Source organism: Pseudonaja textilis, chromosome 2 (genome assembly GCF_049901715.1).
Source record: "Pseudonaja textilis isolate UNSWEBS1 chromosome 2, rPseTex1.2, whole genome shotgun sequence".
NCBI classification, from domain to species: Eukaryota; Metazoa; Chordata; class Lepidosauria; order Squamata; family Elapidae; genus Pseudonaja; species Pseudonaja textilis.
The window spans coordinates 5,936,912-5,950,862 of record NC_141991.1 but is presented as its reverse complement, the minus strand read 5'-3'; the positions used below and the strand labels follow the sequence as shown (position 1 = coordinate 5,950,862).

Genomic DNA, 13,951 nt, shown 5'->3' with positions numbered 1-13,951 from the left:
GAGTCCAATTTGTGATCATGTGACCAAAGGAATGCCACAAGGCTCCGTCTTAGGCCCAGGACTCTTCAATATCTTCATATATGGCTTAGATGAAGGAATAGAAGGGGAACTTACCAAATTTGCGGATGATACTAAACTGGCAGGAATAGCCAACATCCTGGATCTTGAGGTGATTGGCTCAATATGGATCTTGACAGACTAGAACACTGGGTCCTGTCTAACAAAATGAAATGAAACGTAGAGAAAACTACAGTCTTAACAGGGATACAATCGAGATCAAGGGAGGTACTAATACCACTCTATAAAGCCTTAGTAAGACCACACCTGGAGTACTGCATCCAGTTTTGGTCACCACACTTGTTGCTCTTCTCTGTACTTTTTCTAGAGTCTCAACGTCTTTTTTATAGTGTGGTGAACAAAACTGGATGCAGAATTCCAAGTGTGGTCTTACTAAGGCTTTATAGTGTGGCATTAGTACCTCACTTGATCTTGAATGTATGGTACTACTATCTGGTTCAGGATGGGTAGCAAACTTTTCTCAAACTTTGCAACTTTTAAGATGTGAACTTTAGCTCCTAGAATTCCCCAGCTAGCATGGCTGACTGAGGAATTCTGGGAGTTGAAGTCCACCCTTCTTAAAGTTGCCAAATTTGAGAAAGAATGGCCTATATCCGTGATGGCCAACCTATGGCACGTGTTCCACAGGTGGCACCCATGTTGCCCCATTCCGTGTGCCTGGAGAAGGCCTGGGTCTTTTACTGCCTGCAGCTGGACTGAGCCACAGGCACAACTTACCACACTGTGCATGCTTGCACTTTAGGGGTAAGTCCACTTGTCCTCAAACCCGCTTCGGATTTTCCATTCCTTTCCTCCCTAAGAATTAACTTCCCACCTCAGAAGCTTTTTGACTTGTTGAAAGGTGTCAAAATGCCTTTCTTTCAAGGATTCGATTTTCCCGCTGGGAGAGCTCCAGCGCAGGGATATGGCCAACTGCTTGAAAGCTGGATCTTTTTATTTTTCAGGAAGGCGGGGGACAGCGAGAAGTCTGCGTTCCTGGGCTAGCTAGCTTCTTATGGTAAGTCCCTGGTTTTTTATACCCTTTTCTCCCTTTGTAAGTTGATTTTGTGTGAATGTTTGCATTTGTGCTTAATGTTTCAAATCCTGTTTGAGTTTGTCTTTATTCCCGCTGGAGGGTGAACTCCGCGGGTGGTTAGATTGTATTATTGGTTTTTCTAATCTCTTTTAGCTTTATAATGTTTTTTTTTTCATATTTGTTTTGTGGCAATCTCCTGTCTGTCTCTTTTGTAATTTATTTTTTGTGTGTGTTTTGTCTGTTTGTTTTGCTTATTTGGTGTGTCCTGTGTTTGTAAGGGTTTCCTTTTCTTATTTGTCTAGTTTTCTTAATTACTCAGGCTTTTGTCTATAGGGATTCTTTAATACCTTTTATTTGATTCCTTTTCCTATGTAAGTTTGTTTTATGGCTGGCCTGATGTTCCCCTTAGGCTTTTCCTGTTTGAGTGACACTACTGTCTTCGTGAAGTTCCCTTTCCACAGACTTCTGTTATGTGATCCGGTCCACTAGGCAAAGGTTTGGGGGGAAAAAAACACTAAAGTGGGCCAGGTGTTGCAACCCACTTTGATTTCAATCAATCAGAATAGAGCCGGAAGGGACCTTGGAGGTCTTCTAGTCCAGCCCCCTGGGGAACACAAGTGGGCAAACGGCTGCAGCTGCCCATCGAGCATCAATGGATCCCTCGCAGTGTAATAGAATATAATTCTTGATTCTGTATTGGCCAAGGGTGATTGGGACAGACAAGGGATTTGTCTTCGGTGTAATCCTGACCGTGCAAAGTGTTGCCAAAGTGTCTCTCTCTCTCTCACACACACACACCCTTTTTAAACGCAGCCGGGTCTTCCAGAGAGCGAAAGCTGGGCAAGCATTTAAATAATAATAACCACAATAATAATTGCATTTAACAGGTGGGGGGATCGATTTTCGCTGGTTGAGCGGCGCTCCAAGGGGTTAAATCCAGAGAGGCAGGGAGTCCCACGTCCTAGAAAGGCCGAGCAAAGGCTGGGGCTTTGCGGGGGTTTGCTTCGTGCCGCCCGGGGAGTCTTTGCAGCCGGACCGGTGGAAAAAAAAGGGATGGGGAGATCGCCGTGCATGGGGGGAAAAGTGAGTGGCGCAGCGGGGCTAGGAGGGTGGATTCCTCCCTCCCTCCCTTCCCCCGCCAGCTGGGATCCCGGCGGGCCCTTTGCGCCGCGAAATAAAAGCCCCTTCCCCCTCCCCCCCTTTTTGCAAAATTGGACCCTTCGCTTCGGTTCTGCTCCGGGCTGGATCGGTTCTGCCCAGCCAAAGCGCGGCGGGTTACGATCGCGACCCAGCTCGTCCGGAGGGCGCCTGGTTGGGGAAAGCTGGGGCAGATGCGCGCTCTGGGGAACCAGGGAAGGCGGCGGGCACAGGTCCCTGGCCTGGAAAACTGGAGTGCAAATTAGGTGTGTGGGGGTGTGTGTGTACACAAACCAGACACACGCATACGCACACACACAAAGATGCAGGATGGATTTGGAGATGATTAGGACAAGCACCACGGATTGCAAAAACAGCCCATCAGTTCAAAGGAAGCAGGAGTCACATATTTTGGGTGTGTCAATCAAGCAAATGTCAGACCAAACACAAACCAACCCACTCTATCTATCTATCTATCTATCTATCTATCTATCTATCTATCTATCTATCTATCTATCTATCTATCTATCTATCTAGCTAGCTAGCTAGCTACCTATCTAGCTACCTATCTAGCTACCTACCTACCATCTATCTATGTTATCTTATCTATCTACCTATCTATCTTAACTTATCATCTTATCTTGTCTGTTTATCTTATCTACCCACCTACCTACCTACCTATCATCTATCTTATCATCTTATCTTGGCTGTCTATCTTATCTTTATCTATCTATCTATCTATCTATCTATCTATCTATCTATCTATCTATCTATCTATCTATCTATCTATCTATCTATCTAATATCTATATGTAGGCACTCAGTCCTGTGGTGCTTTGCAGCATTTCCAAGCTGTGGGACTTTCAAGTTAGGATCAAGTTAGGATTTCACTTTGACTGCCTGTGGAAATCACTTGTGACTCTTCCAAAAGGAGTCTGTATTTTCTTGGATCCAGTTTCCAGCTGTCCACCATAGCTTCTTCTCCTTCCACCCTCAATCAACTATGCCAAAAACTGGGTGGGTTGGTTTGTGTTTGGTCTGACATCTGCTTGATTGACATCCCCAAAATATATGACTCCCTGCTTCCTTTGAAACTAAGACTGATGGGCTGTTTTTGCAATCCGTGGTGCTCCTCCTAATCCTTTCCAAATCCATCATAAAATGGCATCTTCCTTGCCTTGCTCACTGTATAAATTTCACAAGCTTTGGCTCAGTTGGAAAGAGGCCAGTGTTTCTCAACTTTGGAAAGTTTAAGCTGGGTGGACTTCAACTCCCAGAATTCCTCAGTCTTGTGCAGAATGGCTGGGGAATTCTGGGAGTTGAAATCCACACTTCTTTAAATTCCCCAGGTTGATCTGTATCTGAACAGCAAAATCTGTGTCTTCCTATCTTTGCACTTATATCTAGCCTAGGACCAGGTGATAAGAAGCGGTGCCTTTGCAAAATTATAAATAAGCATATTAATTTGCATCATGGCCACTTTTCAATTTGCACGTGCGATAGCTAATTTCATGTTTGAAGCAAGGAGGAGAACAGGGTTCTTTGAATAACTATGCATAGTTTTTTTAATAGGCTCTGTAAATTTAATAATACAGCTTTATAATTTTGCCATCATAATACAAATGTTTATTTTTTTAATCGTTGTGCCAAACTTTTTGGGGATTCTCCTCGTGTCCCTCCCAGGTTGTTGTCCTTTGTCTCTGAATGTTTTGCTGTGTGCCACCAGCTTGGTGAAGATCTCCAAGGATGAAAAGGGAAGAAGAAGGGATCCTTAGTTGTCTGCCAGGAGAGCCATCCAAACCAGCTGGAGAAATCCTTCACGGGGTCATCGTAGATTGCAAGACCAGAGTGGACTTCAGAGGACGAGGCAAATCTCTGGATGGAGATACGGGAAGATCCTGTGGACAGGCCATCCTGCCTCAGGTGAAGGGAGAATCAGAAGAGGATCTAACCCAGCACTGGGAAGTCCAATGGAAGACTTTTTTGAGGACCATGGAGTCCTCTCACTCGGACTGGGGAATGACCCATTTCCCAGAGGACCCTTCCTTGTGGGAAGATGCCAAGGCCTTCCTGGGCTCCTTCGAGCAAGTAGCTGAGGCTTGTTGCTGGCCCAGGGAGCAGTGGGTAGCTCGGCTCTTGCCTGCCCTCAATGGAGAAGCCAGGCAGGCCTTCGATAAACTGGAAGCTGGAGGCCGAGAGGATTATGGGAAAGTGAAGGCGGCCATCTTGCGAGAGGAGGCTCTAAGCAGAGAGAAGATTCGCCGGCGCTTCCGGCAGTTTGGCTACTGGCAGGCCGATGGGCCAAGAGCCGTCTACGCCCAACTGCGGGATCTCTGCCGCCAGTGGCTGAAGACCGAGAAGCACAGCAAAGAGCAGATTGTGGAATTGCTGGTCTTGGAACAATTTCTGGCTATCCTCCCCCCGGAAATGCGGAGCTGGGTGTGTGAATGCAGCATGGAGACCTGTGCCGAGGCCGTGGCCCTGGTGGAGGATTTCCTCTCGAGGCAGCAAGAGGCTCGGAGGCAAGAAAAGCAGGTGAGTTTGACCTGTGGGCTGTGCTCTTCCCCAAAATTGTGGGGCCTGCAAAGAGGTGCTTTTGGCTTAGAAACAGGACAGGAGTCCTGATTTTGTGATTTCTGTTAATGCATTCAGTGCAGGGGTGGGATTCAACCGGTGTTACTATCGCTTCGGTGACTACGTTTTGCGCGGCAAGGCTTCCTGAGGGCAAGGCTTCTTGAGACCATAATTAAGCCCACGCTTAGTCCAAACAACGCTTGTTTTCTTTCGACGCTGGGAATTATGTGCATTCCCAGCCCATGATGAGTCCCAAACAGTCTCTCAAGATAAGCACCCACCTTTCTCTCCTTTGAATCGCTGCCAACAACTAAAGTGCCAAATTAACTGAAAAAAGCCAAACGAAGTAAAAAGTCCACACAGAGCTTCAAGGTTTAACACAAACAGAGCAAACGACTTTGCTTCCTGCAAAGGTTTCTCTACCTTTGCATGTCCTTTATACCTTATGGGAGGGGCCAAACACCTCCAAGCCTTACTCCCGAGTTGCTCCTTTTGTCTTAGCTGCTGTTGCCTTCTGGCAGCTCTGCGCACATGCGCACTGGGAATAGGCTCCCCTTATTCCTCAGCCTCGCTGCTGCCAGATTCTGGAGGCTCCGGAGTCAGCACCCCACTCCCAGATGGTCCTGGCCCCATCTCTGCATTGGACACAGGACCCTCGTCCGAGTCCTCCCCAGACTCCTGGACTGGTCCCCATTCTTCCCCACTGTCCGATTCTGCTGCTGTCTGCACAGGCTGCCAGTGAACCACAACTCATGTGTCTGCAAACTAGCCTCATGAGTGAAACCTCCGATTGCAGAGACAAGCTAACAACTTTCCTCCAATCATGAGGCTTACGTAACTGGCATTGCAGCTGATCCTGTAGCCAGTGCCCAGGATGTGACAGGGAGTGGTAATGTCGAACGGTTCTGAACTCATAAAAATGTCAGAAAACAAAATAAATAAATAAATACCGGTACCTAAAAGTGAAAGCCTTACTCTGCAAAATAAATGTCTTCTATTTAATGTTTAAAATATTGATTTCTGAATTTTGGGCAATTTTGGGTAAGAATTTTTGGGTAATTTTGTGTTCTATACATGGAGGCATCTTATACATGGAGAAATATGGTATCCACAAACCTTTAAAGCAGCTGCGTCTTTTCCTGGAATTGCACAGTTTTAGTAGATAGACTCCATGAAAACTAAGCTTTTGCAGACTTACACTTGATCTTCCAAAGAAGATCTTTAGGGTTCAGCAAACCCCTCCATTCTAGTTTCTAGTTTGTTCAGTTTACTTTATCGTCATTGCACCTCGTACAATGAAATTAAATGCCATCTTCAGTGTACGTTATGACTATAAAAATAAAACACAAACGCACATCCTACGCATTTATACATTGAATTGAACACCCCTGATATTGCATTAATATTGCACAGTAGAATTCAACAGAGCTACTGCCCTGGGATAGAAGCTGTTTTTCAGCGTATTTGTCCTTGTTTTTATTATCCTGTACCGTCTGCCAGATGGCAATACTTCAAAAAAAGGGTTCCCAGGATGAGATGGATCTTTGAGAACGTTTTGAGCTTTCTTAAGGCAGCGGGAGTGATAAAGCTCTTCCAAAGAGGGGAGAGGGCAACCCATGATCCTCTGGGCAATGACATTAACCCTCTGGAGTGCTTTCCTATCCGCCACTGTGCAATTGGCAAACCATACAGGGGTGCAGTAAATTAAGATACTCTCTATGATGCACCGGTAGAAGGTCACCAGCAGTTTTTCATTCGGTTGTTGTTTTCTGAGAAGCCTCAGGTAGTATAATCTCTGCTGGACCCTTTTGACCAGGGCTGCAATGCGAGCACCCCAGGTCAGGTCCTCTTTTATGGTAACACCCAGAAACTTAAAACTGGCCCCTTGCTCCACTTGGTCTCCATTGATAAGCAAGGGCTGGATATCTAATCTGATCTTATGGGTGGAGTTCCAACTATGGCACCAAGCAGGGAAAAGGATCGGATTGTACTATTTAACACCACCCTCTGTGACTTGTTCCTTTTTTGGCTATCCTAGAGCGTCTTGGAGGAAGCCCAGGCTGTTTTTTCCTGGACTCCAGCTGAGCCCGGACAGAGGGCTCTCTATGTCGAATCAATGCTGGAAGAGAGTGATGGACAGGCCACCTTGTTGGGTAAGGAGCATGCTGTTTGAATATCCCAGTTCTCCAATCTATGGAGGGTCTTTATCACACTGTGGTATTTCCTCTGCCATAAGAAAGCTGGGGAACTTCTCTCTTCCTGAAAATTAGCAGGATCCTGGCAGAAACAGATAGATAACAGATAATCAGAGTTGGAAGGGACCTTGTAGGTCATCTAGTCCAACCCCCCACCCCAATCGGGAGACCCTACACCATTTCTGACAAATGGCAACCCAATCTCTTATTGAAAGTCTCAAATGATGGTGCTCCCACAACTTCCAAGGGCAACTTCTGTTCCATGGGTTGATTGTTCTCACTGTCAGAAAAGTTTCTCCTTATTTCCAGGTTAAATCTCTCCTTGTTCAGTTTCCATCCATTATTCCTTGTCTGGCCTTTGGGTGCCTTAGAAAATGGCTTGGCCCCTTCCTCCTCTCTGTGGCAGCCCCTCAAATATTGGAAGACCGCTATCCTGTCTCCCCTGGTCCTTCTCTTCCCTAGACTAGCCAGGCCCAGTTCCTGCAACCGTTCATTGTATGTTTTAGCCTCCAGTCCCCTAATCATCCTGGTTGTTCTTCTCTGCACTTTTTCTAGAGTCTCAACATCTTTTTTATAATGTGGTGACCAAAACTGGATGCAGTACTCTAGGTATGGACTTACTAAGGCTTTATAGAGTGGTTGATCTTGATTGTACCCCTCTGTTAATGCAACTTAGGATTGCATTAGCTTTTTTGGCTGCTGCTGCACACTACTGGCTCATATTTAGCTAGCTGTCCACTCAGACAACGGAGGCAGTGGTGTATTAACCATTAAGCAGACTAAACATGTGCTTAGAGCACCAGGCCCAAAGGGAGCACCACAAAAACTTTTATGGAGCCTAAGCTTGGTTTCTTTTGTACAGTATGTGCAAAGGAAGAGGGCACCAAGATTCTTCAGTGCTTAGGGCACCAGTGAGCCTTAATCTGCCACTGAATGCAGGAGAGAAATTCAGACAGCTGCCTGTCTAAGATGGCTCATCTGAACATCAATTGCCTCTGTTTTCCAACAAGGTCTAGCAATAGAATCAGAACTAGAATTCTTTATTGGCCAAGTGTGATTGGACACACAAGATATTTGTCTTCGGTGCATAAGCTCTGTGTACCTAAAAGATATAAGTGATAACTCATGATCGTAGTCATCATAAAGACATTCACCATGAATCATTAGGTACAACACTTAGTCATAGTCATAGGATACAAATCTTACAAAGGTTGTGTTCTCTTGCTTTGAAATATTTTAAGGACCAGGTGAGCAGCCAACTGTGGAGGATGGTTTAGCTCAGTGATCGCCAACTGGTGATCCACGAGAAAATTTTGGTGGTCCATAGAAAAATGTCACCCCGCAAAGCTATTAATCCAGGCTGCGTGGGAACACAAGGCTGTGCCGCCCACATGGCCCGCGGGAACACAAGGCTTGTATCACTTGCATTACGAACAACACAAGGTAGTGAGGGGAGGGGGGAAAGGGCGGAGGGGGAGAATTTGCCCCATTCGCCTCGCCTGGCCACTGGGCTGCTTCTTTCTTCTTCTGCTTTTGGCTGCACACAAGGAAAGCAGCAAAAGTCTTTCTTTCTCTCCCCCAAACTCTGCCAGGAATGAGTCTTTGGGACCCTGCAAGGCCTCCTGCTCCAAGAGGCTGCGCCAGCACAATAAGTCTTACAAAGACTCGTTTCTGGCAGAGTTTGGGAGAGAGAAAGAAAGACTTCTGCTGCTTCTGCTGTTTTCCTTGCATGAAGCCAAAAGTCTCTCTCTCTCTCTCCCCTTGAGAATGGAGCTGGAGACGGTATCCTGCGATCCCAAATAAAGAATGATCGATTGGTAGGAAAACGGGGTGGGGAATTTTCCTGCAGACTTTTTGGGGGGATTTTCCCAGGGTCTCTGGTCCGCAGGATTTAATATTATGAGTTTGGTGGTCCCTGAGGTCCAAAAGGTTGGTGACCCCTACTCCAAGCCATTATAGAGATACTGTGTGGGAACTAGTTTTAGTTTAGTTTAGTTTACTTTACTGTCATTGCACCTTGTACAATGACATTAAATACCATCTTCAGTAAACTATAAAAATAAAACACAAACATGCATCCTTCACATTCTATACAACTAAAAAGGTCATCTAGTCTAGCTCTTTGGTCAGTTGCCTGCTGCTACAGGTTTCCTAAGAGACAGTATCATTAACGGTAGTCTCAAAGGTGTTTTTTTTTTTTTTCAAGAGGCAACTGGACTTTCTGTTCGAAGACATTTCGCTTCTCATCCAAGAAGCTTCTTCAGCTCTAACTGGATTCCATTTCCCACCATCCAGCCAGAGTTGAAGAAGCTTCTTGGATAAGAAGCAAAACCGCTTCAAAGAAAAAAACAGAAAGTCCAGTTGCCCTTTGAAAAAAAACCCCTTTGGGACAACCATGATCTCGATGACTGAAAATCTCTGTAGTCATATCACTAATGGTATTTGTGTCCGTAGCTCACAGGCATTACTCAGCGGCCATTCTGAACGTAGATTACCGAGATAGGTGAGGTCAACAGTTTCTTCTTCTTACTGACTGAAATACTTGTCTACCATTAGAAATGTAGAAATTAACTCATTCGTCTGTGTTGCTTTTTTGTGATCTGCTGCAGGAAGTCCACTGTTACCCCAAAGTGAGGTTTGTTGGCTGGGAGATAAAAACAAGACATTTTTTCAGAGTTCAGGAGAAGGGAAACCTCCAGGTAAACAGGCACCTGCCTTCTTTAACAATTGTGATTGCCGTGAGATACAACAAGTGAATTGGGGGTTTAGCTCACGTTAAGAGTCGGATGCCCCTGAATATATAAGTAAAATTATAAATTTTATAACCTCTCATAATTTGAAATCTCATGCTTATGCAAGAAGCCACCTGACAGGAGATTAAATGCAGACCAAAATAGGATGTTAGAAAAATAATAAAACCCTTCATTGCACAACTGCCACAGGTATTACGATACTCTCTAAGATACAGAATGTTATAAAATGAAATTGTCTGATTCACGAAAGATAGGTTAATTAGTAATTCACAGCCAGGATCAATGTTTAAGTGAGCTAAGAAAACTTAAACTAGGTTTAGTCAATCAGGAAAAGTTGGTGAATTCCTGTGAATTCCCACTAGATGAGGGGTCTCCAACCTTGGCAACTTTAAGACTTGTGGACTTCAATTCCCAGAGTTCCTCAACAAGCTTTGCTGGCTGAGGAACTCTGGGAGTTGAAGTCCACAAGTCTTAAAATTGCCAAGGTTGGAGACCCCTGCACTAGATCTTTGGGGTTAAAATCCTTCTAAAATCACTCCTTTTTCTTAAAGCAGGGCCTACATGAAAAACTAAGCAAGCTTACAATAGAGGGGAAAAAAAACCTCACCCCACAGATTCTCCTAATCGCTTTGACAATCCTGTATTTTTTTTGGCTTGGGATTGGAGTTTGGAGCTTGGAGTAGGGTTGCTACATGGATGGGAGACCATCAAGAAATCACAGGACTGCTGATTAGATTTGAACATTTTTTAAAAAAGAATTGTGGATGTGTTCATGAATCAAAAAGAGGTTTGGCCTACACACATTGTCTCCTTAGAAATAAATGTAAGAATGGTCTCGGTAAATTGAATATTTCTGATTTAATATTTAGTAATATACAAACACATACTTTGAACATCATTCTTTTTTGTTTGAATTTATTTTTATTTTTACAACAAAAACAACAAATAAAAACCATCTTTCAGTTATACAGCGTATTTTGAATGTCATTCTGTTACAAGGTGAAACACTAAATATGAAATATAAATTTTGGTTACCAAATTATGAAAAAGATGTTGAGACTCTAGAAAAAGTACATAGAAGAGGATGATTAGGGGACTGAAGACTAAAACATGTGAAAAATCATTACTGGAACTGGGCCTGGCTAGTCTAGGGAAGAGAAGGACCAGGGGAGACAGGATAGCGGTCTTCCAATATTTGAGGGGCTGCTACGGAGAGGAGGGGGTCAATCTATTTTCTAAAGCTCCTGTAGGCGAGACAAGGAACAATGGATAGAAACTGAACAAGGAGAGAGATTCAACCTGGAAATAAGGAGAAATTTTCTGACAGTGAGAACAATCAACCCATGGAACAGCTTTGCCCTCGGAAGTTGTGGGAGCATCATCACTTGAGACTTTCAAGAAGAGATTGGACTGCCATTTGTGAGAAATGGTGTAGGGTCTCCCACTTGGGCAGGGGGTTGGACTAGATGACCTACAAAGTCCCTTCCAACTCTGATTATCTGTAATCTGTAAATCAGAAATATTCCATTCACTAGGACCATCATCTTATTTAGTGCTAAGGAGACTGTGTATGTAAGAGAATCACTGCAGTTGTTCAGTTAGTAACATGGTTGTTAAGTGATCTGATGTCCCCTTTGACTTTGAACGGTCATTAAACCAACCGTTGTAAGTCGAGAACTAACTGGATTTCATTTTGGTCTCTCTCTCTCTCTCTTTCCCTTCTCCAGAAGGTGTCTCCGAGAAGGACGATGGAGGTGAAACACGCCAACGGTTAGAAAGAGCCAGATGCGAAGGTCTGAGAGAAATCGCCTGGAATCCAGACGGTTCACAGATGCAGGAAGGTGCAGAGGCAGGAAGGGCGGGAGAAGAGGCTAAATCTGTGTCGGATCGGACCGCGGATGTGGACGAGGTTCCATTTCCTCAGGAAAAGCAGCGGAAGAAGAGGAAAAACCAGTGCCTCGTTGTCATCCCAGAGGAGAGACCCAGTAAAAACTCAGCCTTCGGAAAGGGCCCCCCTCTCTATCAAAGACTCCACAGCCGAGAACTGCCCCATAAATGCCTGGACTGCGGAAAGGGCTTTGGTCATAAAGCGAACCTTACATCCCACCAGAGAGTCCACCGGCTGGAGAAGCTCTACGACTGCTCCAACTGTGGCAAGACTTTCCTTCGTAAGTCCATCTTGGAGATGCACCTGAGGATGCACACGGGCCAGAAGCCCTTCAGTTGCTCTGACTGCGGCCTAAGCTTAAGCGCCCATTCGAGCCTCGTCAGGCATCAGCGGATCCACACCCGGGAGAAACCCTACAAGTGCTCCGAGTGCGAGAAGAGCTTCAGTCAGAACTCGGACCTGATCCGGCATCAGCGGCTCCACACGGGGGTCAAACCCTATCGGTGCCCTGAATGCGGGAAGAGCTTCAGCCGGGGAGATTGCCTGGCTACCCATCAGAAAATCCATGTGGGGAAAGAACAAGGAGGGAATCAGACCGTAGCAAAGGCTTTTGTGATCAATCAAGTCCTCTTCAGCACTTGAGAATTTTTCTCAGACAATCTCAAGCGACGCTTGCAAAAGGAGAAGCGACATTCAATCTTTTTCAGAATAAAAGTGACACATTTTTTCAAGAGTGTATGGGTGGGTTAAATTTATCATTTATGTCATGCCCCTGTCAAGAGTCTGAATCCAAGAAGAAAGAGGAACAGCTGACAGGCGTGGGAGTGTGGCTCCATTGACTGTGGAGGAAACTGGGGAAGGGCAAAGTCTGGCTGGGCAGAGCAGGGAAGAGGTAGAACAAGGGAGAGGCAGTTCAGAGGAAGACCCAGGCTCACCCCCTCTTCATCCTAGGGCACGCAGGGAGGAATGGAGAAGAGAGCAATGTGGGTTGCGTGGCTTATGGGGGAGGAAAGGGCCCTGAGTCCCTTAATTAGCCACACCTGGGAAGAAAATTTAAAAGAAATGCATGCTGAGTGCAGCATCTGCTGGGAACAAACGTTTGTTGACTTTGGTTATCTGTGTTCCTGGCAACCTCCCAACTGTGTTGAATTACTACCGTTCCTTCACGTCTGGAATTCCTTCTCTTGCCCTGCCAGACTAATTACCTCATCTTGCCTTGATTGGACTTATAGTTACAGTTTTTGTTGACCATCTTTTGGATTTGATTCTCTGCAGCCAACGGCTGTTCACGGGAGAGTTTTTCTCCAGCCAGAAGGTAACCAGGACACTGAGGGCAAAGTTGGAGCTAATAATGGGACTCCTACTGATTATCTGACTGTGTTGCCTTTGTGCCACACCCCGGGTCATCACAATTTAAATCAGAATGCAGTTGTTTTTCTCTCACCAAATAACCCCCTAAGTGAGAAATCACAAGTCAATCTTTTTTCTTTTTGAAGACAGTTGAGTGAGTGCAGCTCACACTTCACCATCTTAACAAAGTTGTGTAAATGCTCGGATGGTAATAAAAGCCTTTTTAGAGAAATCTTGCCCAGTGGACATCATAGCCACCACATGCTTGTGTAGTAGAAGGCTGGGCTGGAAATATCTGGAACATCTGTGTCAGCGTTTCTCAACCTTAGCAACTTTAAGATGGATGGACTTCCAACTCCCAGAATTTGCTGGCTGGGGAATTCTGGGAGTTGAAATCCATCCATCTTAAAAGTTGCTAAGATGGAGAAACACAGAGCTCTATACAAGGAAGAAGACAAAATTAAAATAACTAGAGAAGAGGACAACTGATTTGAAACCTTTTTGTTATTTTTCAGCAGCCTGTGAAACTGCATGGAAACGGGAGTCGTTTTAGTTTGTTGGGGGAAGAAGAGAAGAGCGAGGGATTGGACTAGAACAGGGGTCTCCAACTTTGGCAACTTTATTTTATTTATTTATTTTATTTTGTCAAGCGATTATTAGATAACAGGTATAAGCGTAAACGTGGTTATGAATGCATAAAATGGATACGAATAAGAAAAAGAAACAAAAAGACAGGGAGGATAGGCACGTTGGTGCGCTTATGCAGGTCCCCCCAGAATTCCTGAGCTAACATGACTGGAGGAGGAATTCTGAGAGTTGGAAGTCCACAAGTCTTAAGGTTGCCAAGGTTGGAGACCCCTGGACCAGAAAACCTCCAAGGTCCCTTTCATTGTTAATTGATTGTTAATTGTAGAATTCCTGAGCCAGCATGGGAAAAACGATGGCTCCTTTATGGACTTCAA

The 13,951-nt window shown here is 45.0% G+C and overlaps 1 protein-coding gene across 1 annotated transcript; it reads left to right on the top strand.

The window, feature by feature from the left end:
* The first annotated feature begins 2,021 nt into the window (after positions 1-2,021).
* Positions 2,022-13,221, top strand: LOC148126612 (uncharacterized). The gene is made up of 5 exons (XM_087928125.1): positions 2,022-2,176; positions 3,913-4,764; positions 6,842-6,956; positions 9,608-9,697; positions 11,479-13,221. The coding sequence occupies exons 2-5, from the start codon at positions 3,976-3,978 to the stop codon at positions 12,279-12,281; spliced, it is 1,797 nt and encodes a 598-aa protein (XP_087784251.1). The 5' UTR covers positions 2,022-2,176; positions 3,913-3,975; the 3' UTR covers positions 12,282-13,221.
* Positions 13,222-13,951: the final 730 nt, after the last annotated feature.

What these genes read in the sequence shown, in the direction of transcription:
- LOC148126612 (XM_087928125.1), top strand. Translation starts at nt 3,976, where the DNA reads ATGAAAAGGGAAGAAGAAGGGATCCTTAGTTGTCTGCCAGGAGAGCCA. An exon ending in CTCGGAGGCAAGAAAAGCAG is followed by an intron (nt 4,765 to 6,841) that starts GTGAGTTTGACC and finishes TGGCTATCCTAG; the next exon opens with AGCGTCTTGGAGGAAGCCCA. An exon ending in AGGAGAAGGGAAACCTCCAG is followed by an intron (nt 9,698 to 11,478) that starts GTAAACAGGCAC and finishes TCCCTTCTCCAG; the next exon opens with AAGGTGTCTCCGAGAAGGAC.